General features: G+C 55.2%; 6 protein-coding genes across 6 annotated transcripts; 2 read left to right on the forward strand and 4 right to left on the reverse strand.

Annotated features, from left to right (window-relative positions):
* Positions 1–573: 573 nt before the first annotated feature.
* Positions 574–4,257, forward strand: BO66DRAFT_409482 (DUF3433 domain-containing protein; the record flags this gene model as incomplete). The annotated part of the gene is made up of 2 exons (XM_025649186.1): positions 574–2,359; positions 2,411–4,257. 2 exons carry the CDS (start codon positions 574–576, stop codon positions 4,255–4,257), a joined length of 3,633 nt encoding a protein of 1,210 aa, XP_025506346.1.
* Positions 4,258–6,416: 2,159 nt separating this feature from the next.
* On the forward strand, positions 6,417–8,146 carry BO66DRAFT_469462 (T6SS phospholipase effector Tle1-like catalytic domain-containing protein; the record flags this gene model as incomplete). Its single annotated transcript, XM_025652726.1, has 3 exons — positions 6,417–6,599; positions 6,659–6,673; positions 6,723–8,146. The coding sequence occupies exons 1-3, from the start codon at positions 6,434–6,436 to the stop codon at positions 8,144–8,146; spliced, it is 1,605 nt and encodes a 534-aa protein (XP_025506347.1). The 5' UTR covers positions 6,417–6,433.
* Positions 8,147–8,379: 233 nt separating this feature from the next.
* Positions 8,380–10,186, reverse strand: BO66DRAFT_427024 (FAD-binding oxidoreductase; the record flags this gene model as incomplete). The annotated part of the gene is made up of 5 exons (XM_025650317.1): positions 8,380–8,884; positions 8,984–9,222; positions 9,302–9,647; positions 9,716–9,819; positions 9,908–10,186. The coding sequence occupies 5 exons, from the start codon at positions 10,184–10,186 to the stop codon at positions 8,380–8,382; spliced, it is 1,473 nt and encodes a 490-aa protein (XP_025506348.1).
* Positions 10,187–11,300: 1,114 nt separating this feature from the next.
* BO66DRAFT_446506 (uncharacterized protein) lies at positions 11,301–13,025 on the reverse strand. The gene is made up of 8 exons (XM_025651686.1): positions 12,698–13,025; positions 12,625–12,644; positions 12,536–12,572; positions 12,415–12,485; positions 12,052–12,353; positions 11,921–11,995; positions 11,787–11,854; positions 11,301–11,722 (listed from the first exon to the last, which is right to left on the reverse strand). Exons 1-8 carry the CDS (start codon positions 12,888–12,890, stop codon positions 11,337–11,339), a joined length of 1,152 nt encoding a protein of 383 aa, XP_025506349.1. The 5' UTR covers positions 12,891–13,025; the 3' UTR covers positions 11,301–11,336.
* A 2,395-nt stretch (positions 13,026–15,420) lies between these two features.
* On the reverse strand, positions 15,421–17,299 carry BO66DRAFT_446520 (MFS general substrate transporter; the record flags this gene model as incomplete). Its single annotated transcript, XM_025651687.1, has 4 exons — positions 15,421–15,647; positions 15,933–16,308; positions 16,383–17,128; positions 17,186–17,299. 4 exons carry the CDS (start codon positions 17,297–17,299, stop codon positions 15,423–15,425), a joined length of 1,461 nt encoding a protein of 486 aa, XP_025506350.1.
* A 521-nt stretch (positions 17,300–17,820) lies between these two features.
* Positions 17,821–19,242, reverse strand: BO66DRAFT_469464 (carbohydrate esterase family 5 protein). The gene is made up of 3 exons (XM_025652727.1): positions 18,699–19,242; positions 18,452–18,639; positions 17,821–18,388 (listed from the first exon to the last, which is right to left on the reverse strand). The coding sequence occupies exons 1-3, from the start codon at positions 19,072–19,074 to the stop codon at positions 18,035–18,037; spliced, it is 918 nt and encodes a 305-aa protein (XP_025506351.1). The 5' UTR covers positions 19,075–19,242; the 3' UTR covers positions 17,821–18,034.
* Positions 19,243–23,125: the final 3,883 nt, after the last annotated feature.

The raw sequence follows: 23,125 nt of genomic DNA on the forward strand, positions 1-23,125 counted from the left end.
CCCTCCCTCACCCACTCTTTTTTTTCGCACCCTCGTACGTTGGTTGTTCAATCGTTGTCTTCGTCTTCGTCTTCCGCCTCCGCCTCCGCCTCCGCCTCCTCCTCCGCCCTTCCGTTCTTTTCCTTCTCCCAATCCTCTTCTTCTCTTCTCTTCCATCCTATCTATCGCCTGCACGGTGATCTTTCCGTCCGCCGTCATGCGATTTTCGTCCGCCATCTCCCCCACCCACCCCCGGCGATGATCCCGTCTCTTGGCTTCGTCAGCTTCTGTCTTGTCGTCCATGAGCAATCCTCCTTCGGGCCATGACCGTCCGCCGCCCTTCCCCCCAAAGCCATCGCCCTCTCCTTCTCCAGAGCCTGCCTCATCAAGTATGTTCAGGCGCCTGGAAAAGAAACTCTATAACTTCTGGCTGCCTGTCATCAGTGCGTGCTGCTCCTTGGAACCTCGATGGTTGCTCTATCACTGACCTCCCTTCTAGACCGTCATCGTCTCCCGCCCTTCCTCCGATCGCGCCAAACCTCGCCCGATGGACCACCGCTCCCGCCAACCACCCCTCTGGGGGCATGGCGGCCCATGGCCTTGCGCCCCATGTTTCTCACCCTGATCACCGCAATAATGTTCGCTTCGTTGATAACATTGGAGGTTCTGCGGCGATACTGTGAACAATATGGAGGACTGGTCTTCTTCTCCGACACCGACAATGTCTCCAACCTGCAGTCATTCGCCTACAACTACCTGCCCATCATCGCCGCCCTGGCCCTGGTCACCCTCTGGACCTTTATTGACTACGATGTACTGCGCTTGGAGCCCTACTTCCAGATCGCTCGACCCGAGGGTGCCCCCGCGTCGGTCCTCTTCATCAACTACAACTTTGGCCAGTCGTTCCTCACACCCCTTACCTCGGCACGGCGCCGCCATTGGATCGTCCTTCTGGTTTCCGTCACCACCGTGCTCATTCGCATGTTTCTCCCCGCCCTGCAGAGTACCCTCCTCGAACTCCGTGAGATCAACATGCTCGACGACGACGACATGAAAACATGGCCGCAGTTGTTGGATCTCGACCACCAGGCGGAGTGGATGTTCTCGCAAGAAAGCAGTCCGAACACAACCCTCGCCTCAGTCTTGACCACCAACACACAACTGCGCGACTCCCGCTCGTCCAACTACGCCGTGGCCCCGGTCGAAATCAGCCTCGAAGATCGGCAGGAGAACACCGTGTGGACCTTAAACGAGACTATCTACTGGGCTCAACTATCCTGTCGCGATGTCATGATAGACAATCACCTGTCCGTGTCCGTGAACGATAACTCGACCTACCCACCGGCCGTCTCGTGGAACGTGACTGATGTCAAACTGCCCGATATCAACGGAAGCGACAACGGCTGCATCTTGGACTTTCACTATAAGAATATTTACTTTGATAACACCGATTACCTGCAGATTCGCTACTGGGAGCCTGTTTGGCCCAACCGGTCACACCATTCTCCGGATATGAGCTCCGCGTTCACTGCCCGTGGTTGCGACAACCCCTACGACTTGTATGGCATCGTTCTCTCGGTCAACGCGACCGAGGCCGGAGCTTACAGCATCAGCGAAATGGGATCCGATTTCACCTCAACAGCCACGATATTTGCCTGCAAGATTGATTACCGCCAAGCGACCGCGCGACTGAGTATGCACGCCAACAGTTCAATCACCAATGTCACCGTCTTTCCTGACACCGAAACCACCTTGTCCGACCAGCTGTTCAATATCAACGCTTTCCAAGGACTGCTAGCGCAACGTGCGCCGTACACGGGGGACATGCTGTTCATCGAGAATAATCAGACCAGCGGCGACACGACCGTGACGGAACTACCCGTGATCAGTCAGAACGTGCGCGACTTGGAGCCGCTGCTGGTGTTGGATGCATCGACCGTGATGACTCCGGATGAGTTCGAGTCGAAAGTGACACGAGGCGTTGTCCAGACGTTTGTGCTCACCTTCGCGCGGCTCTTCAACCCTGACCAGGAACCGACCAGCGTGCCCGCCTTGCGATTCTCAACCCAGGTCACGATATCGGTGGTCACCTTCGCTGCTTGGTGCTCGGAGATATTACTGGCCTGTGGAATTGTGCTCGCCGTCTGCTTGATCTATTTCTACCAGTCCCGCCCGAATATCCTGCAGAGTGATCCGGGCTCCATCGGGGCCATGTGCAGTATGCTGACCGATGTGTTTGGGCCGACCAACATCTTGGCCGATCCTCAGACGGAGTTCCATCAGTTCTCCACGCGCCAATTACGCCAGATTCTCAACACCTGCCGCCTCCAATGGCAGCAGGGCCCGGAAGGCCCCCGCTTAGGAATTGTCTCGGCGGATGGTAGGCTGCCCTGGTTCCAGATAATGACAATACTTTGCTGACTCGGTGCAGGTTCGCCAGTGATCTTGCCTTACCAAACGCGGACGCGCGTCGACCCAATGCCCCACTTTCTGGTCGTACCGATCTTCATCATCGAATTCCTGTTTTTAGCTGCAATCATTACCATCATGGGATTGACGGTTGCGTCCTTGGCGCATGACGGCAGCTTCCAGCATCTGACCCAGTCCGGTTCAAGCTTCCTGCAAGTCGTCCTTTCATTCCTACCGTCGGTGGTTGCCTCCTCGGTCGGTGCACTTTGCAATTCTATTCTGCGCAATATAAGCATTCTGGAACCCTGGGTCCATCTTCAACGTGGCATGGCCACGGCCCAGTCGTCGTTATCATTGAATTACGGATCCCAGAACCCTTGGGCCGTATTTCTCAAAGCCATCCAGGATCGCCACGTTCTTCTGGGATTGGTGTCCTTCACTTGTATTGCTAATGTGGTGTTGACCGTGGTCGCAGGTGGTCTTTTCAATCAAGAACTCACCACCTCGTTTCTTCCCTCCAAATCGTTGTATGCCAACTATAGCCAGTCGCACTTTCGACAAACCGACTTCTCAGCCGACTTCACCGAGTTCGACCTGATCCAGACTAGTGTGTCTAGCGGGGTCCCGTTGTTGTCGTGGATGGCGGCCAACTACACTTTCCTTCCGATCAGGAACACCGATCCAGATCCCGACGTGATGTATGGCGCTACCACGCTTGGAATCGGCGCCGAACTCGATTGCGTCTCTCTCGACGTCAAAAAGAGCATGCACCAGACTGACCGCACCCAGTATTGGATGTATCATCCCTTCAACAATGCGAGTCGAGAGTGCACGGTGAACATGACTGGCTTGACGCGACCCCACGAAGCCATTGCGCTCTCGATTCACTTTCTCTCACCCTCGGCTTCTTCCGACCGGGACGAGTGTCAGGAGTCGACCTTCATCGTGGTCGGCCGGTGGAACTATACCGCTGCGTCAGCCTATACCAACGAAAATACCATCGCTCTTCACTGCGAGCCGAGGGTGCAGATGCAAAATTTCAGCGTTACATTTGATCAACGCGGCCAAATATCCGATGTCGACCCGCTTGACGGGACGTCCATCACCTCTGGTGCCATGTATGAGAATGCTACCGCGGCCATGGGGCAGTTCAACAAGATCTTTGCCGCTATCCCGCAGAGCTTTGTTGGGGAAGAACCGGGGCACAACGGGTCTTATGTGTCCTCGTACGATTGGGCCGGGTTTCTGGTGGCCCGGCTGTACAAACAGAGCCAGACGCATGTTCTACCGCTGCAGGTTGAGGCCCTGATGGAGCATTCCAAGGAGGTATATCAGTGGGTATACACCACTTACTTTTCGGTGTGGCGGAACATGTATCTTCTGCCATTGAAAGAGGCCCGTCCCGCCGCCAACGGGACGGTGATCTCGAACACGTGGGCTATGGTCCCGTCCGTGCCGTCGCTAGCTATTGCCCTCATCATCATCGCATTGGATACAGTGGTGGTGCTGGTGGTCTTTGGGAAACGACGGGGACGGTTCCGGGGCCCACGCATGCCCCGGTCGATTGGGGCGATCATCCCGTGGATCGCCAATAGTCGCATGTTGGGCGACTTCACCAACACCTACGCGATGCCCAACTCGCAGCGGCGGGAGCATACCACGCGGCTGAACAAACGGTATGCATTCCGGACGTTCCTGCAGGACGACGGGCGGTTGCGGTATGCGGTGGACGAGGAACCGCTGGTGGTTGAAGATAAACCTCCTCCGGAAGGGGGCGAACGTACAGGGGAGGAGGCGAAAGGGGCTGAGGTGATCGAGCTGCAGCCGATGGGCGAGCCGGAGACGCCTCCTGCTCGGCAGGAATCATGAATTTATGCGAGATGTAATGAACAATTAATGATGTAACAGTATTAGCATTGGATCGGGTGGGATGTTTAGCATGGGCTGGTTGATATGGGCTGGGTGGCATCATGATTTGATTGGGTTTGGAGTCACATAGATTGGAGTCCGCAATTTTGTACATAGATCTGGTTGTATACGTTGCATAGGGATAATGGTTATGATGAATTTTTGATCAGTGAGTGGATGAGGGATGAGGACATTCACCGCCTTCTATATATTGTAGTGAATGGAAGGAGTAGAGAGGCTATTCACTTCAATCACAGTGAAGATCACGCTCCTCTTGCCTTTCCTGTTGATCAACCATAGAGTTCTCATCCACTCCACCTCCTTCCTCACCTATACTTCTTACCTTCCAGACAACATCCCATCCAGACTGTTCTTTCAACGCGACCGTGACGAGCCTGATTCTTACACTGCGAATCATCACAGGCAGACGTTGATGACATCCTCCGACTTGATGTGATCTTGCTGGCTCTGACGGTCCGCAAAAAGCTATTTTCTCAGACATGGTCCCTGCAAACCAGAGTTCGGTCTTGAACTAGAATGCCACGTTATTCAGAACTCCAACTCCAAGCTCCTCGCTTGAGATTCGCAGTCTTCGGGATAGCAAGGAGAGCTACGAGGGGGAGAATTACCCTGTGAGAAGGCAAGCGAGGAGGATATCTAAATCTGTGAAATCGTGCTGGTTAACAATCAGAAAAGAGCGACTGTCTCACTGCCACGGCCCGAATGATCGGTTGTAGTCCTGAGGCAATATGTCACGGTCATCAGAGCCCCAAGAACAGAGTCCTGTGGACCTGCACATCTGCAGTCCCCGCGATAGGATGGAGAGCTACGAGGGGGGGGAGCTACCATAATCTGCTGTATGTACATTCCTTCGTTCATCGACCAAGGTGGAAGGGGCCCTTGTAATAACCTTGAGCTGAGAATTTCCTCCGGTCAGCAAGAAAGGCTGCTCTCGGTGGTCCCCGAGTCGTTCTTTGGCGCCAGCGGTGTTCTGGGTGCGTACACATTTCTCTTTCTTCCTTCCCCGTCTTTTGTCTGTTACCCAATACCATGTTGACATCTCGCTTATTCACTCTTTACTAACAGACTGAAGAGGGTATTTTGACCCCCGAGTAAATTCCTACCGAGGGGACAAATGCTTCGACCTGGCAGATGGCCCTGATACCCCAGGCACGACTAGATCCGGTGCTCACGTTTCAGGCCAACCATATCTGACTGAAGGCGTCGTCGTCGGACATGGTCGTCGTCGGCCCCCGCCAGTGTCGGATCCCTCCGACGGACTCGGTCACTTGCCATCCCCAACCTCTCCGAATAAATCGCCACGAGGCGTGGCTTTGACTCGGCTATCTTACGTGAGTGCAGCCTTTGACCGACAGCAAATGAGTCAGATAAGTGAGAGTCATTTGTGAGCAATAGCTCGGCCGACGAGCGATACGGGTGAATTCACGAGTTGCCTTGTTGGTCGTCCGCCGGTGCCCGTGGCAATGGCCAGCCCTGCCGATTGGCTCGAGTGGCATGGGGCCGCATGCAGCGAGGGTGCAGATTATCGAGGGTCTATCGATGCAGGCTGGCATCATGCTGGGTGATCTGTCACATCGCCGGGGTGTGATTGGAAGAAGGGGCAAGAACACCCGTTTCTGCCAGATGGCATTTGCCTCAGCATTCGAGGAGACGCACCACGGAAGGCGAAGCAAAGCGAAAACGAGTCAGTCACTGTGAACTGCGCTGGAGGCTGAGTGTTGTCAGTGGTTGGCCTTAACCAGGGTGCGAGCCAATGGTCAGCCCTGCCACGGGGTCAGATGCATCATAAGGCTGCCACTGCATGGATGGGGGCGGCCGGATCGACGGCCAGCGAAGTTTGTGCGCTCAACCACCGTTGCTGCACCCTTACCGGGCGGCGGAATGGATTGGTCAATTTTGGGCTGATGGCTTGGCCAAATCCCTGTTCTCCATTTGTGGATGGGTGGATGGGTGGGATACAGGCTCTGCCCCTCAGCCACGATGCAGGGCTATTGGCAGGTTGCCCGATTCAGCTGGGGTGGGCGACAGCCTGGAGGCATTTCGGCAAGATATAAGGACCTCACCACGCAGGTCTGGGTCGGAGTTCGTCCAATTCAACCCCACCCCAGATCGAACCATGACTTACGATCCATGCGACTGCGACCGGCCGCCGGTGCACAACAAGCCCACCCAAGAACTGGTGCTCTGTTTCGACGGCACAGGGAATACGTTTCGGGTTGACGGTGGCGAGAGCAATATCCTCAAGATCTTTCGGATGCTGGACCGCAGCAAAGAGAATCGATGTAAGCCTTGCCTCTTCAGTAATCAACTTTCAAAACATACTAAACATCCCTCTCCCCAGACTGCTACTACCAACGTATATCCCCCCCATTTGTGAATCTTCCACACATACTAACTCTCCCAAGCCGGCATCGGCACCGACATAACCCCAGGAACATTCGCCAACGTCGCCTTCCGGCCCTTCAGCAACCTGCCCGCCAGCAAAGTCATCGACCAAGCCCTAGCAACCTCCTTCGACCAACACGTCATCGGCGGCTACCGCTTTTTAGCGAGGCGCTGGCGCCCGGGGAGCCACATCTACCTCTTCGGCTTCTCACGGGGCGCGTACACGGCACGCTTCCTCAACGAGATGCTCGACTTCGTGGGCCTCATCTCCGCCGACAACGAAGAACTCATCCCGTTCGTATGGCAAGCCTTCCTGTCGTGGAAATACGCGCACGGGGAGCAGGAAGCGCGCCAAGCCGACAACTTCCTCCGGCTGTGCCGGGACACGATGTGCCGGTCCGTCGGACTCGTCCACTTTCTGGGACTGTTCGACACCGTCAACAGCGTCGCCGAGTTCAACAAGGACGTGCTGAAAGATATGGAGACGATGCCCCGCCCGCGCTACATGCGGCACGCGGTGAGCATCGACGAGAAGCGCATCAAGTTCCAGCCCGTGCTGTTCGAGCGGCTGCGCGGCGCGCACGCGAAGAAAGGGCGGGTGAGTACGTGGGCGGAGCGGGCGGAGCAGCAGTTCTGGGGGGTGCCGCTGAGCCCCGTGCTGGATACGGATTTCGAGGAGGTATATTTCGCGGGCGATCATAGTGATGTTGGCGGCGGGCATCCTCCAAGTTATGCAGGGGAAGGGGCGAGGAGCTGGCCCGTCAGTCAGATTCCGTTGATGTGGATGGTGCAGGAGGCGACGCATGTGGGGTTGACGTTTGATCCGGTGCAGTTGCAGGAGTTGGGGTGTCATTTGGTTCCAGTTTCTTCGGCGGGTTCTTCTTCGGAGGATGGGGATGATGATGGTAGGGAGGGGAGGTTGATCGAGGTAGAGGACGTGGCAAAGCAGCAACAGCAACAGCAACAGCAACCGCTCATGGAGTTCGACCCCGCGATCGTGCACATGGCCGAACGCGCCCCGCTGCACGATTCCCTCGAGTACGACTCCGGGAAAGGCGTCGAGACGCTCTTCTGGCGGTTGCTCGAGTGCCTGCCCATGAAACGCCCCAAGGTGAACCGCGACGGCTCCGTGAAGGAGACCCGGTGGCACGTCGGGGGCCTGCGGCGGCCGCTGCCGGACGGGGCGCGCATCCACGCCAGTGTGATCCACCGGCTGCAGCAGGACCCGGAGTATCGGCCGTATAACCTGGGGTTGGGGCACAAGCGGGTGCCGACGACGACGTCGCTGGACCGCCATCAGCACCAGATCGAGAGGAGGGATATCGGGCAGTGGCGACGGATGCAGCATGGGGGACTGTGTGATTACTACGTGCAGGTGCAGGGGCCTTTGCCGGGGGGGAGTGCGGGGGGGTCGCGGTGTGCGTCGCGCAAGAGTACTGCTTAGGGGTACTGCTTAGGGTACGGGGTCAAGTGTATGCTAGTCGGGTGTGTGTAGACAATGCTTTCCTTCCTACCTTCCTTCTTCCCGGTTCACATAACCCAAAGTAACAAGGAAGTGACTTAGACTCGACGAGAAATCATATTCATTAATACATATAGTCCATAGTCCAGATTACATCTACCCCCCACCCCCCTCTAACACCGTCATCATCCCCCCCCAACCTTAACCACACCAGCCTAGAAAAGCTTATACCCACCCGGCATCAACGTCTGGAACACCCCCTCGGGATCATAAGCACTGGCAATCTCCTGCAACTTCTCCAAATTCTCCGCGCCATACCCGGAGTAAATCTCCTGGAACCACGCCGCATCACCCATGTAGTTGAAGGGGTCATACAGCCCCGCGGCATCGGTGGCATTGTTGATGAGCTCGGTCGTCTCGACGACCCAGTCGCCCACGATAGCGTCGTACTCGCTGCCAATCCACTCGACCACCTCGGCATAACACAGGTAGTTCTGGGTGGCGTCGAGGCCCAGCGCGTTGCCGCCGCGGGCGGTGGAGGCGTCGATCCAGTTGGCACCGATGGGCTGCCAGTCCAGCTCGATGATGGAGATGTTGGCCGCCGGGATCTGGGCGTACAGCTTGGGCAGCTGCGCCGCGAAGGTAGCGTTGATGATCTGCACGCCCTGCAGGAGGGAGTCGTAGGTGGTTGCTTTGATGGTGCCGGCGACGAAGATGTCGCTTTTTACTTGTTAGTTTTTTGTAAGAGGTTTAGGGTTTGCGGATAGGATGAAGGGGCGCGGGCTGGGCTGGGCTGGGCTGGGCTGGGATGAGACATACTTAATGTGCGGGGTGACCACCGCACCCATCTCGACGGCCATCTCGGCCACCGTCTTGAAGCCCATCGTGTTCGACACGGCCGGGATATCGGTGAACACCTTGAGCGCGTCCGGGTAGCTGACGTCGGGGCTGTCGTAGAAGAGGATCACCGAGCCGACCGCCGAGCCCTCGGAGGGGACCACGGCGGGCACGACGTGGGTCTTGGGGTCGGTGTTGTTGGCGGCGAACGCAGCCGTTGCCTGTGTTTCCTTCTCATCAGTCCTCTCTCTACTCTAGTCGTTCTCATGATCCACCGGGGTAGGGAGGGAGAAAACGCACGGCCAAGAAATCCGGGATGTACTCCTCCGCGACCGTCCAGGTGCCCGCCCACACCTGGGTGGAGGCGATGGTCTCGATGTCGAAGCGGGTCACGATGCCGAAGTTGCTGCTGCCACCCTTCAGGGCCCAGAAGAGATCCGCGTGCGCGGTGGCGTTGGCCTCGACGATGGTGCCGTTGGCCAGCACGACCTCGTAGTTGACCACCGAGTCGCACGAGAACCCGACCTGGTTGCCGTAGTAGTTCACGCCGCCGGCCAGCAGCAGCCCCGGCACGCCGACGGGGCCTAGTCGGCCGCCCGGCGCGGTGAGGTTGTAGGGTTCCAGGTAGTCGTAGATCTCTTGCCAGCTATTCGGACATGTCAGTACTTTCTCGAACGAGAGTTACGGTAAGCGAGGCAAGGCAGGGCCACGAACCGGAAGCCAGGACCCATGTGCAGCAGCGACTGATCGGCGTTCAACTCCAGGGTGGTCAGGTTGGACATGACGATCAGCACGCCGTCGTCGATGTTGTTGGATCCCTGCCGATCATTCGTTCCACGTTAGCAATCAATCACGCCATCTTTGGTACCTCTGGAAAAAGGTGCAGAAGAAGGCACTGCAGCATACCCGGATGCCCATGTGGCCGCCACCGCGCACGGCGAACTCGGCCTGCGCCGCCACCAGCTTCTCAATGCCGCGCGCCAGCTGCGCGCTCGACTGCGGCCGGAACACGCACCCGGGCGCCATGATCTCGGTGTTGGACCAGAAGTTCTGCGCCTCGTACTCGTACACCGTCGTGCTGGGCAGGTAGACCTCGTCCAGGGCGCCGTTCAGCACGTTGCAGCCCTTGGTGAGGTTGCTGGCGCCGGCGAGGCCGGCGAGCGGGAGGACGCGGGTGAATTTCATGGTGCAATTCTTCTTGAAAGGACAAGAATGAGAAAAGCGAAACAAAGGAGATGAGAATTAGATCCTGAGAGACCAAAGAAAAATCGGGGACAAGGTGAGGCTTTTAAAGCCTACGGGCTACGGGCTACGGGCTACAGCCTAGCTGGCGTTGGGGGGGAACGAACGATAACCTCCGAACTCAATTGCAACTTGCAAGCCAAGTGATCAGGCCAGACTCATCGCAGTAAGGTCGATGCAGGCCACTCCGCGGAACAACCAGAAGAAAAGTGGAGGAGCTGCGTTTGCATGAATCAGGTGTGCCTGATCGGAGTGGGGAGGCCAGAAGACGAAGGAACACAACACCGAATGCGTGCAGAAAAAAAAAAACGGGCTCACCGCGCAGAAGCAAGGCGGAAGGACAGAAGAATGGTTCTAGTCTGGTTTGCTAGGCTACACCCGGCTTAGCGGTCTTGCTAGATCACTGGACAACAAACGGGCGTGGATGGAAAGGGATTAGAGGCGCTGCAATAGTCTCGAAAGTGGGGAACTTATCGCCCTGGTTGGGGGGGGAGAAGCAGGCAATAGCCGAGGGGGGGGCACTAACTTACCACCCACGTGGAAGAAGGATTGCGCCAATAGACTCCTTCTCATACACCGCCGCCATCTTATACAGGTGTACCGTGTACGGCACTGTGCATAGTGCTTCTGCACGGTTCGGAACCCATTTCCTTGCCGGAGGATGCCGTGCGTGCAGAACGAGGTGAGCCGTTGGGAGGGTCGGGATGGTTGGTGGGTGTCCGTCTTCCGGATCAAGTACCGCATCTGGATAGCCCTAATCCCCTACGAAAATTTCCCCCTGTCTCGTCTAGACAGCTGTCATTTGAATTAGAGATTAAGCAGGTTCCAACCTGCGATACAATGCGGTCCCCTATCCCCTCTTAACGCCGTGATTACCAAGCAAGAGCAAGCACCGACCTGATCCACTTGCTGACACCGACACTGACAGCACATGGCATGGCGCCATGACAGCTCCACCAGCCCAGAGACGAACGAAACAAAAAAAATTGGACAAAAATGCAGACGAAAGAATCACAGCGCAAGAAGCTGTGGAAGACAAAAATAGGACAAGAAAATAATCCATCAATTATGCATCAATATACCGTGTCATCAGCTATCGCAGGTCCGTATTACTATCCACATTAAACTCCACCGTCCGGATAATCCCCTCCGTGCTGCCCTTGCTGCGGTGCAACGCGGCCCCCGGGGTCGTCGTCCCCGGCAGGATATGCTCCTCGCTGTCGTCGTTGGTGCCCCCGTGCAATCGCGTGGAGTAGTGGTTGCTGGCGGGCGCGAACTCGGGCGCATCGCGGGGGATGGAGCCCAGCGGGTGGCCGTATTTGCGCGAGGCCGACTCGTGGTAGCCGCCGCTGTGCGTCGAGAGACCCAGCAGGCGGGGGAAGTAGCGGCGCACGAAGGGGCGCATCGCGGTCGTGCACCCGCCGATGATCCCCAGGTTGAGCTCGATGGTGCACCACATGAGTGCGTTGGTCGTGGTCCCTGTGCTTTGTCTTAGTCTCCAGTCTTATGGTGGGATGAGGAGGAGCGAGAGGCGGGAGCGTACAAGTGAGGTCGGTGCTTTCGAGCAGGGTGTATAAACTGGCGAGACGGATGCAGCTGATGACTCCGACGCTATCCTCCTTGTTAGCATCATCGATGCCCTCAAACGAAACAAACAAAAAGGACTGGAACACTCACATGCACCCCATAGCCAGCATAGCACCAACCGCGAATTTCTGTCGGAACGGCATCTGCAATCTCCGCAACCACGGACTACCACCCCGTCAGCACTGCATCACACCCTTCAATCCCGAGGAGGAAAGACGCACATCGGCACCAACGTCGTCATGAAATCCGTGAAAATGCCCAACCCCGCATTCGCAAAGTAAAACACCGGTCGGTTCATGCACGTCGCGTTCGTGATCGAATAGTCCCACGCGGCGGCCACGGGGCTGCAGCTGAAGATGTTGGCCAGCACGCTGGCCACGTTGTAGCCCACCGCGATGAAAATGACGGTCCAGACGGCGTAGTGGAAGGTCTTGCTGGGGAAGATGCGCAGGTAGAAGATCAGGACGGAGACTTTGGTGAAGCCGGTCCCGGCGCAGTAGATGATGGCCGCGACGACGTTGAGCTATCGCCGTTAGTCAGATTTGCGCGTGTGGTTGGAGGTGGAGGAGCCGGGGGGGATTTACCCTCAGGAACCACGGGGTGAGAGAGCTGTACGGGACGTCCCACATGTGTTTACCCAGACCCCAGTTGAGCACTGTCCATTAGCTTGGTGGCTGAGGTTGGAGCAGGGTATGGATGGCTTACTGTCGAGGGTGACGCCGGTGAGGATGCAGGAGAGGACCTGTTGGTCAGTTGCGATGCACGTGAGGAATATCATTGAGGAGGCGGCTTACAACGGAGATAATCATGAGGTCTGGAGTATCGTTAGTATACTAGGCTCGATACTCCGGAGCGAAGGACACCTACAATCATCATATGACACACTGCGTACCAGGTAGATGCGCGTCCACATGCGCACGACCAGCGCAATCACCGCCAGAGGCAGGAAGACACAGTTGACCACAAGGAACTTGAGGCCGCACGACGGGGGGTCGACGAAGTTGGAGACCATCCCGGCGGGCGGCGCCATGGCCGGCGTGATGGAGGAGCTGTTGGTCATGGTGTGCTCAACTCGGCATGATCTGGGCTTGACCTCTGTCGATGGGTGAGAACAAACACCCTAGTATTAGAAAGAAAGAAAGAAAGAAAGGGAAAAGAGTGACAGATGAGAATAGATCTGGGGAAGGAAAAAAGAGAAGGGGAAAAAAGAAGCACAGACTGTAGCCCGGTGATATAGGTGACAGACAGGCCAACGCCAGGACTGCAGCGGAGACAGTGAACCAGCAGATAAGGGAACAGTGACCACTGCACCAGCCAAGCTACACTTCGGTGCACTCTGTCATGTACACTCACCCGCTGCTACAATGAACCAAACTCTTTCTTTCGAAAGGACTGCTCTTTCCTCATACTAGAGGAGGAAACGACGCGCTACGCTACGTAAAAAGCCCTGGTCTGTCCTGCACCAAGAAAAGTGGCGAACTCAATTTTGCCCGCTAATGGAGGGACTTGTTGGACTACTGAGACTATGTGCTGCAGCGCACGTTTTGGCGCTGGGCGACCGTGTATCCGGAGCAGGGACAAGACGAGACTAGTTGGTTCTAGTGCTGCTCATGAGACCCAGCTGGCTGGCTGGCTGGCGGGTTTTGTTTTGGTTTCCCAGACAAGAATCCAATTTTCAGACTTTCGGGGATTCGTCCCCGGTGAGTGAGTGAGTCAATCGAAGGGGGATGTTGTGTCCTATTGCTCATGATCGCATCCCATTCCCCTCTTAAAACAGGAGATGGTGACGATCACAGCTTGTTTCCCCTCGCTCTTCTTTTTCTGGGGCATCGACGGATGTCACGGTACAGATCTGAGAGGCGGGTGGAGGGGGGAAGGTGTCCAATGTCCACAATGGTAGAAAGAGAGAAGAAAAAAATCCAAAACAAAAACAAAGCAGCAAGTCAGAAGTCCGGCAAGGCCCGAAAATCTGGAACCGAGGCTGCCCGTCACGCAGAGAAGCGGAAACGAATCCATGGGTGGCACTCGCCGGCTCCACCCTGGCAGAGTGCATTGTTTTTTCTCTCCTGTCAGCTCGGTCTGGAAGCTGACCTGGGTTCAGCTTCCAGGTGGCCTAAACGAGTGTACGTGATATTTTACTTTTGGCACGTATGGGTTTTTCCTACAGTCTTGTCTGAAGTCACGTAGAGCGTATGCTTGGGGGCTACTGGTAAAATGGTGCAGACCCGACGGGGGGTCCAAGCGGAGCTAGAAGGGAGGAAGGAAGGAAGGAAAGGTCAAGTCGAAAGCCGAGCAACCGAAAGGATTGACAGAGTTCAGGTAGAGGATGATAGTTCGGGTCAGGAGGAAAAGTTCTATGCGGGTTAAGCTTTGTCACGGCTTGCAGGAACAAGGGACAATGGCCTCTCTCCCCTGAAGGAATTCACGGACTCGAGGAGATGCCTGATTGAGTGCTGACATGCAATCTAAATCTAATAAGGTCGGCTAATAGATTGGAACTACCGTGGTTGTCGAGAAATTGCACCGGCTGCCTTTGGTGCCTTTGAGGGAGGGCCTGATGACGCAGGTTGTGGTTGTGCTTGGGTTGTCGTGGTCAATTGAGGAAAAAAATCGGCAGGACTAAGAAGACCAAGAAGAGTAGCGAAGCCGCTAACGACCCACTCAACTTAGGGGTAGCCTCGGTTCTGGCCCTAACTTGCCCACACCAGCACCGCAACAGCCAAGAAACAGCAGAAAATCAACCCGTCGTGCCATGTGGTGAGAGGTTCCAGCACGATCATTCAACTAATGATGGACAGGATCCATGCAGCTTGCAAGCCTTCAGTTGATGGATAGCCTCACCAGATAACTTGCACATATGTACTCAGTTTGTAAGTGAATGTCGACACTACGTTCTGTTGCCTTTAAGAGCATCAAATAATATACGTAAGCAACCACACCGACCCAAGGTTCATTCTGCGTCCGGAAACCTTATCCCTCGCCGGAGCTCCATTGTGTCAATCCACAAATACGATGTCCGACTCACCAAGGAAAACCCCCGCCACCCCGAGATTCACCCATGGACGAGAATCTGTCATGCTCACGTCGGCCAGCTCTCCATCGCTGCCCTTAGCCATGCGAGTCTGGTACCTGCCCTTCCGCTCGGACCACTCCGAGGACCCAGTGGACATAAAAACGGAGATTGCAGGCGAGAGGAAAAAAAAAAAAAAAAGGCCCAGTTGGGAGCGCAGCCTCGGAAATCCGGCCCGGAAAACTCTCTTAGCGAGCTGAACCGTCAACTACCCTGGGAGTGTGAGACAGGAATGGATGGGCAACCATTGGACAAGGTCGATTCCTACTGGTTCGCAATGCGCAGCGGGATTCAGAAAGAATTGGAACAGCAACTGGACAGAGGTCAAGTAAACTCCTGACCAGATTCTACCGCTCAGGTACGTAACTACAGTGCTAAGGGCATAGATGCCAGACAAGAACAGCACCACCACCACCATCAACTGTAGAACCCCATCAAAACACCACACCACAACCACAATCATATAAACACTCCACCCGACCAAATTGAAAACTCGTAAACCCACCGACCAACACCTCAACCTCAACCCCCCCGATTAGGTCCATACCGCCCCGTCCACGCGCGCAACCTCTGCCCCCCGAAAAACAAGGGCACCGCCAAGAGCAAACTAGCGGCCTGGATCGCCGTCATCTCGCCGAACACGACCGCCACGCCCTGGCGCGCGATCCAGTCGCTCGCGTACAGCGAAAGCAGCATGCCGATCGTGTTGCGGATGACGAAGATGATCACCAAGGCTTCGCCGGCGATCTGCATTCCACCCCTCGTATCAGTTCTAGTTTTGATTGGAATCGGCGAGGGAATACGAGGGAAATAGATTAAGGGGCTTGATTGGAGGGGTGATTTTTTATCCGAATGAGAGAGGAGAGGGGGGTGCTGGGCGAGAGGGGAATCGGACGATCGGGAAGGGGTTTATATCCCGGATGCTCCCTCGGCATACTACCAAGGAGCATATTGCAACAGATTGCGGATTTTCGACGGCCGGAGGAGGAGGAGGAGGAGGAAGGAGAAGAAAAAGAAGACGAAGCAACTCACCCGCTGATAACAATCCAACGCATATGTCACCGCGACATTCGAGATGGCCGCCACCCCGAACGCCTGCATCGCGTATCCCACCGCCACGCCCATCCAGTGCGTCTGGTGCGCGATGCACAGTCCGAATATCAGAATGCCCCCCGGTCCGATCACCCCGGGCACCACCAAGGCCGGAAGACGGTACTCTGGTTGTCGGTCGCCGCCGCGACGTTGGGTGTACCGCGTTGAGATCTGGTCGATGAGACGGCCGCCGACGTAGAAGGCGAGGAGGGACCCGATGAACCCGGCCAGCGAGAGGAGGCCGATGTCGCCGGCGGGCCAGTTGTAGGGGGCGGAGGTGAAGGTGCGAGAGGCGGTGAGTTGCACGACGATGTTCCTGTTTTACGCACGACCAGTTAGTCAGCTTGGGGATGTGTTGTGGGAGAAGGGACGAGGGTTCGGGGGACTAACCATCCGACTGAGACACCAATGGTAAAGGCACACCAGAGGAGCTGGGGATAGGCTGCGGCGGATAAGATGGCTTTGACCGTGCGCAGGAACGAGGCATCGGGGTTGTAGCCCTGCTTCAACGAGAGCATGCTCCAGACTGAGGGGGTCTTGTCTTGGGAAGCCTCATGTCGAGCAGGCACATAGGTAGTCTCGCGGATGGTGAAAATACCCACCGCCCAAACCACACCGGAAGCAATGGCCAGGAACCAACACATCCAGCGCCAGCCCGCGTCCTGCACGATGTAGGCGTTGATCAACGGCCCCACGAACAACCCCGACGTCAGCGCCAGATGGAAGATCATCAACCAATGACCTCGACCCTCCGGACGAACCATATCGCCCACCACCGCGGGGACAGTCGCGTCGGCGGCGGCGGCAGCGAGCCCGGACATGATCCGAGCGCCCAGCAACTCCGAGTATCCCGTGGCGTTCGCGGACCAGACGTTCATCATCGAGAGGCCGAGCAGGGCGGCCAGGTAGACGGGCCGTTTGCCAAAGACCCGCATGAGAGGGACCCATGCGAGGTTGCCCAGGCCGAAGAAGAAGACATTCAGCGAGACGAGGTGGCCTGCGTCCGTGGAGGAGACGTGGAACTCGGCGATGATGGCTTTGGTGGCGACGGTGAAGTTGCTGCTGTTAACGTTGGCCAGGAAGGTGAAGCAACAGATGGTCATGTATGTCGTGATTTTCGTCAGCAGAGGCCAGTTCTGTGGAGTGAAGGTGAGTTTGATAATTCTGTGTTGGTTAGATGTAGAGTTGCCTACCTTGGGATCGTGCGGATCCGAGGCCGGTTCGGTAGTTTTGGCATCGTAGCCATCTTCCAGCCCCTGTTCATCGGCGTAGTCGATGTGGTTGGATGTGCCCTTGTCCTCGTCCATGGTGAGATGTAGCGGAGTAGAGTGGAGAAAGGGAGAGAAGCATGGGGGGCGAGATATGTGCGGGTGCGGGTCATCCGCAGTATATAAGAGAGCTGTTAAGCAAAATGCCAAGACGTCGGATATTCCGATGGACCACCAGGCCAACGAAGAAGGCCGATCGGCAGTTGACCCCGCACGGTTAGGATGACTCTGGGGAAAAGCCGGGGAACCCAGAAGGCTTGTTGCACGCGGTCGCGTTTGTAATCCTTGCCTCGGACTCTCCGGGTGGATGGTCGACTAAGAGGATTGGGGATTGGTTCGTCAGTCTGCACTGTTGTACAATCATCAATCATTAAAATGATGATACTGTACGCTAAAGAGGTTCAGTCTGGCTTACCCGTCCACTGTTCAATACACGACGCGCTGTCTTCGCACAAGTCGCATAGGCTACCACAGATATATGTTCAAGGCACTTGAGAATTGTTTTTTGCCTGCAAAATGCAGAAGAGACTACTCCAATAACTCGGAAAAGAGCAAGTGCCCCGAAGAGTGTGTTCACATTCATGTATAAAAGGAGTGTGTGCAAGAAAGTATAACCCCAGCAGCAGCGACCATGAGACAGCACCAGGCTATCCCATCCCCACTACATCATAGAAACCCATATCCAAGCTCAAAGCATAACCATTTCCAGATCCATAAAAACCAATCCATGACCATAACGCATCCTCATGCTTCTACCTCAACTTCCACCCTAACCTACGAAAGCCCGACGGCACTGACCAGGAACTGCGCGGCCGTCTGGGCATCGCTTCCATAAGACAAGTGAGCCATGACATTGACGCCGTTCTCACAGACGGGGTCGCCGACGGCGCAGAACTCCTTGACCTTGCTGGAGTCGAGCTTGCCGACCGAGGTCATCTTGAGCGGGTCACCGAACAGGACGGCGGCCTGGATCTGGCCCGCGCTCAACGAGCTGGCGGCGTTGTGCACCACCATCGAGCCCTGCGAGTAGCCGCCCAGCACGACCTTGGTGTTGGGGCACTGGCTCAGCGCCTGCTTGACCAGGCTGGCCATCTTGGGGCCGCCGGAGGCGCCCATGTTCATGTTGCCCTGTTTGGGACATGATTAGCTTGACGTAATCCGAGAAAATTGAAGAGACAGAGGACGACTTACGGCCCAGTCGGCGGGGTAGTCCACACCCTGCACCGTCACCTTGTTGCCGGTCAGCGACTGCAGGGCCGAGGCGACCTCGGGGCCGACCACGCTGCCCATGTTGCCCATCTCCGTGGTTCCACGCGCGAAGATGAAGGTCAGCTCCTTGCAGCCGGTGTTGGAGGTGACTCCATTCTGAGTGCTGGAGCCTAAAGGAAATGAGTATTGTGTATGATGAGGGGGGCACAAAAGTGGGACAGAAGCTTACCACCCATGACGCTGCTGATCATACCGCTGAGTCCATCGCTGCTGCCAGAGGAGCTGGTGGTGGCGCTGCTACTGGGGAACAGAGAGCTCAGCGCACTCAGGCCACTGCTGCTGTCGGTGCTGGTAGTGGTGGTGCCAGTGGTGCTCCCACTAGCGCTGCCACTGGTGTCGGAAGAGCCGGTGGTGCTGCCGGTCGCCGAGCCACTGGTTGGGAACAGCGAGGCCAGAGCACTCAGACCACTAGATCCAGAGGAGGTGCTGGAGCCAGAGCTGGACCCGGACAGCAAAGAAGAGAGGTCGAATTGACGCCCGTGCAGAGTCGGGGTGGGCGCAGCCAGCGCAGTGGCAAGGAGAGAAAGAGTAACGAAGGACTTCATGATGAAAAGATCGACGGCAACAAACGTGCTATTGAAACGAGAGAGATAGAGCGCAGCTCTGTAAACGAAGGAACAACCTGAGGGAGGAAAGAGAGAGGAAGTGCACTGCACTGGTCGGAGTGAATGGATGGATGAGCTGGACTGGACTGGACCGACCAACTTTTCGTGAAAACCTCCCAACCTTATACTTGGTCCAAGTCCTCAAAATTGAGACCCTTCACAAGTCAGTTGAGCTGAACAGCCCGCGATCGGATCGGGCGTGTTTCAGCTTGCACCGAGGCTGTTCGAGAAGCTCGGTTCACATCCCTGGGAGGTGGCTCAACCCCGGGCTGAGAGGCCTGAAACCGTGCGGTTGATACATCACAATCCATGGTTAGCCGCAAATGTCTCACCCTGCGACGTCGCGGGCGTGCCGTTATGTGTCGGTGTAGCAGCCAGACCGGTAGAATGACTGCTGCCAGTCGGGGCGCTCGGATCCCAAGGGCAGACCCTGTCCGTGACCAGGGTCTGTCGCCGATAAATGAACGATCGTCCCCCTCTATTCCCCCTGGGGCGGTGATCGTGTTCCTGGACGGGTCTTCTCGCCGGCTGTTTAAGGGGTTCGTTAGGGCTACTACTAATGACTCCTAGTGATTCCTGCGTCCCCGCAATCGCCCAATTTTTGAGGCCTCTTTCCCCGATCGGGCAATCGGCCCGCTCCGGCAAAACCTTCAACCTGCACCACATTCCTTGGTGGATGAGAGAGATCAGCTTCAAAGGCTGAGCCTGTCCTCGCTGAAACCTCGGCCAGCCTGTCATGCATGGATGATACGGCGAGATTGGAAAAGTCTGTCTGTTTCAGTTGGCCAGTCCTTCCATTTCTGATCCATGGATCACCTACGGCTGTGCCTGAAGCATTCAGGGCAAAATGATCTAGACCATGGTAGATCCATCACTCTCGAAGGATGAGGATCAACCCGAACGTGAGCAGCATGACCCGGTTGCGGAGCGCGAAAGGAGATCTGCCTCGGTACCGCTCGATATCACAGCCTTGGCGTATTCTCGACGGGGCTTGGGATCGACAATCGACGTCACTGGCAGACTTATCAATCCAGTGGTACTCACCTTTGCTTGCATTGATAATGTTGCTCCAGAGAATTGGTAGATTTAGCGAGAACTCTCACGCTGCGAGTGAAGAGTTCTTCGAGGCCGGTGGTTCAGCATGGAACGCCCAATCCTTCTCATTCTTTCTGACCTCAGACGGGGTCAAATCGCTCACAAGATCACACTGTAATCTTGAATAGGCAACAGAGATACTTGCCCAGGGCTATTGTGAGTTTCAGCATCAGGGCCCACAAGGCGGGTGACAAGCCGACTGCTGTCAGGTTGTGCCGTAACTGAGAGTCCAGACTTTCCTGGCTCGAGACAACTGCCTTTCTGGTTATTCAGCAGTGAAAGAAAATTGTGCAGGACCTGTGGCCTGGCTTGACAGTTCTTGAATTGAGGGCCTAGACTAAGTAGCAGAGTAGATGTTTCGATTTCCTATTGACGAGCGCTAGAACTCGGTTCGATATCCTGCACCTGGACGGCATTGTGCATGAATCTAAGGTGTGTACATCCTATTTCAAACGCCATTTATCCAGAATATTAGTCATAAATGTAGGGCATGAGCTCACCTCTCAGGATTGCGAAGTCAGTGATGTAAAAAGACGTTGGTGCGGGACATATATATCTCATGCAACACGGCCACTCAGGTCTAAACGTCGGTAACTGCATGCCTCACACTCCATCGCTGGTAGTCAAATATCGGATAAATGGGCATTAGGGGCCTCTTGGTTCTATTTTCATACCAGAGATTGAGCGTAATTCCCAGAAAAACGCTGGACCATGAAAGGTGTAGAGATACCAGTAATGGGCCGTAGATGCGCCGTGGCAAAATATGACGGATATAGTAATGTGTGCTTTGGCCGAAGGTAGAAAGACTCTGTCGAGGAACTTTCCATTCGTCTCAATAAGCCGAGTAACATTGATAGTGTTGACAACAGTTATCTGAATGAGTGAATAGTTGATTAAGTACGTTAAGCTAAGCTCTCGCGTACCATAATGATAATGATAAGGAAGCTGTAGCCATGCTTGCCAAGACAGGCAGCTCCCTGCAAAATTAAATGATTGCAAAATTGCCATGCCGAGCATCAGAAAAGTCCGACGCTGATAGCAGTTCTATACGACGAAGTGATGTTGTAAAAGAAGTGCTAAGCATATGATATGCATTTTATGGCATTCGCATGAGTGATTCAAGATCTTGATTTGAGTGACAAGCCGCCTATTTGACTAGATCGGCTATTCTAGAACACGGTCGCATGTGCCAACATCTGCGTGTATAATAATAAATTCTTGATCAAGTAGCTCGGATGCTTTGAAACATATCAAGAAGCTAGTGAGCATTATATGAATGGCTTCCATGAGCATGGTCTGGTCGCCATTCAAAAAATATGCTTTGCTAATACGGCTCCGATCGACGTAATTAACCAAAAACACCGACAGGAATATCGAAATAGTGAAGCATCAACAAAGATAAACGCCCAAAGCACTGAGAAGCAAGTACTGACCTATAGAAGGTTATCGAGCATAATCCGCGTAGAATGTGATAACAATACTTCATTAGACAGGGCGGTCACGTTTTTTATGCGAGTTCCAAGTAGTCGCTAGTCCACAGTCTTATTTGTACCATGATCGTAGTATATAAACCTATCCTCAAAGAGGGATGTGCTGGGTAGGCAAGCTCCAATCTCACATTCACAAGATGTTGTTTAGCACCAGCGATGAAAGTTCTTTGCAAACCGCCCGCATCGATGCGGGAACGCATCCAGGCTGACGAGATAATTAGGCTTCCCACCCTCAAGGTCTAGTTGTATATTTTACTTGCTATGCTGAATATTTCCGAGAGGATGTCTACATGCGACACACAACGCTCAATCTGCCTTGTGTCACTAAGCATTGACCGTAGAAATTGTACGCCGGGATCGTTGGAGAGAATCAGAATGGTTTCTGGTGGCTTGCTTTCGATGGAGCGGGCGTCTAGACCACCTCTTCCTAAATTGTTTGTCTTACTTTTGTCGTCGACATGCAGTTAATCCAAGCCTGCATGCTGCAAGGCGCTCAGCTTCCTAATTCGGAACATTGGAATCACAAAAATATCGGGATTTTATCTCCTGTGACTGAGGGTTGTCGATTATGATTTCTATGTAAGAGAAAGTGCGACAACGCGATTAGTAATTGCATGAGGAGATGCGAAGAATGAAGAGCCGACGATGCTTCAGCCAGGGTGGTTGTTTGTCTGCAGAATGAAAGCCAGCTCCGAACCCTAGCTGCAGCATGTGAATAGTCGCTCCGCGGGGCAAGAGACAGTCTGAGACTCACACGAAGTCAGCAGCCACCACGTGCTAGGTGGTTAGTATACACAGGGCTCCAGGCTGGCTTGTTTGATCGCCTACTGCGGTTCCGATGTCTCTTCTATTTTACTTTCCTTGTCGGATGATGAGACGATATTTCTGTCAATCTCACATTGCTACTGCCTGTAATTCTTGCGCACCGTCGGCCTGCGAATCCCTAAACAATCACCCTCGACATCGGTCATCGTCAAGGGAACTCTACCCCAGGCCTGAGGTAAACTAGAAACAAGCTTACATCGTCCCCATCTAGATCGCCTCTTCTCTCGGTGAATGTCTCACTCTCCAAATTAGCCAACTGGATGACCCGGGGCTAGAAGGCTTGTCTAGTCTTGATTGGGCTAAGCAACCCCCGCGCACTGAAATAAGCTGCATCTCGACTCCGTTCCCCGGATATTACAGCCATTCGCGTCAAACAGGCAAGTCTCACCTACCGATACGAGTTCCCCTTGGACGCCTTGCAGCAGTTCTCGAACAGAGGATACGAGCGCACTCTTCCACAAGATGAGAACAAAACCACGACCCCTGCCTTATGCGTGCGCTGACGATTCGATTTGGGGAAATGTGGCGGCGGCTATGGACGCATGTCGGCATAAGCCAGCCCAATTCAGGCAGTTTGGGGA

Source organism: Aspergillus aculeatinus, assembly GCF_003184765.1.
Source record: "Aspergillus aculeatinus CBS 121060 unplaced genomic scaffold BO66scaffold_11, whole genome shotgun sequence".
In the NCBI taxonomy this organism is placed as follows: Eukaryota; Fungi; Ascomycota; class Eurotiomycetes; order Eurotiales; family Aspergillaceae; genus Aspergillus; species Aspergillus aculeatinus.

Coding starts and splice junctions, on each gene's coding strand:
- BO66DRAFT_446506 (XM_025651686.1), bottom strand. CDS start 12,890: ATGACCAACAGCTCCTCCATCACGCCGGCCATGGCGCCGCCCGCCGGG. Junction 12,486..12,535: donor CACCGGCGTCACCCTCGACA/GTAAGCCATCCA, acceptor GCTAATGGACAG/TGCTCAACTGGGGTCTGGGT. Junction 11,723..11,786: donor CGAAAGCACCGACCTCACTT/GTACGCTCCCGC, acceptor GACAAAGCACAG/GGACCACGACCAACGCACTC.
- BO66DRAFT_469464 (XM_025652727.1), bottom strand. CDS start 19,074: ATGAAGTCCTTCGTTACTCTTTCTCTCCTTGCCACTGCGCTGGCTGCG. Junction 18,640..18,698: donor GATCAGCAGCGTCATGGGTG/GTAAGCTTCTGT, acceptor CATTTCCTTTAG/GCTCCAGCACTCAGAATGGA. Junction 18,389..18,451: donor ACTACCCCGCCGACTGGGCC/GTAAGTCGTCCT, acceptor TGTCCCAAACAG/GGCAACATGAACATGGGCGC.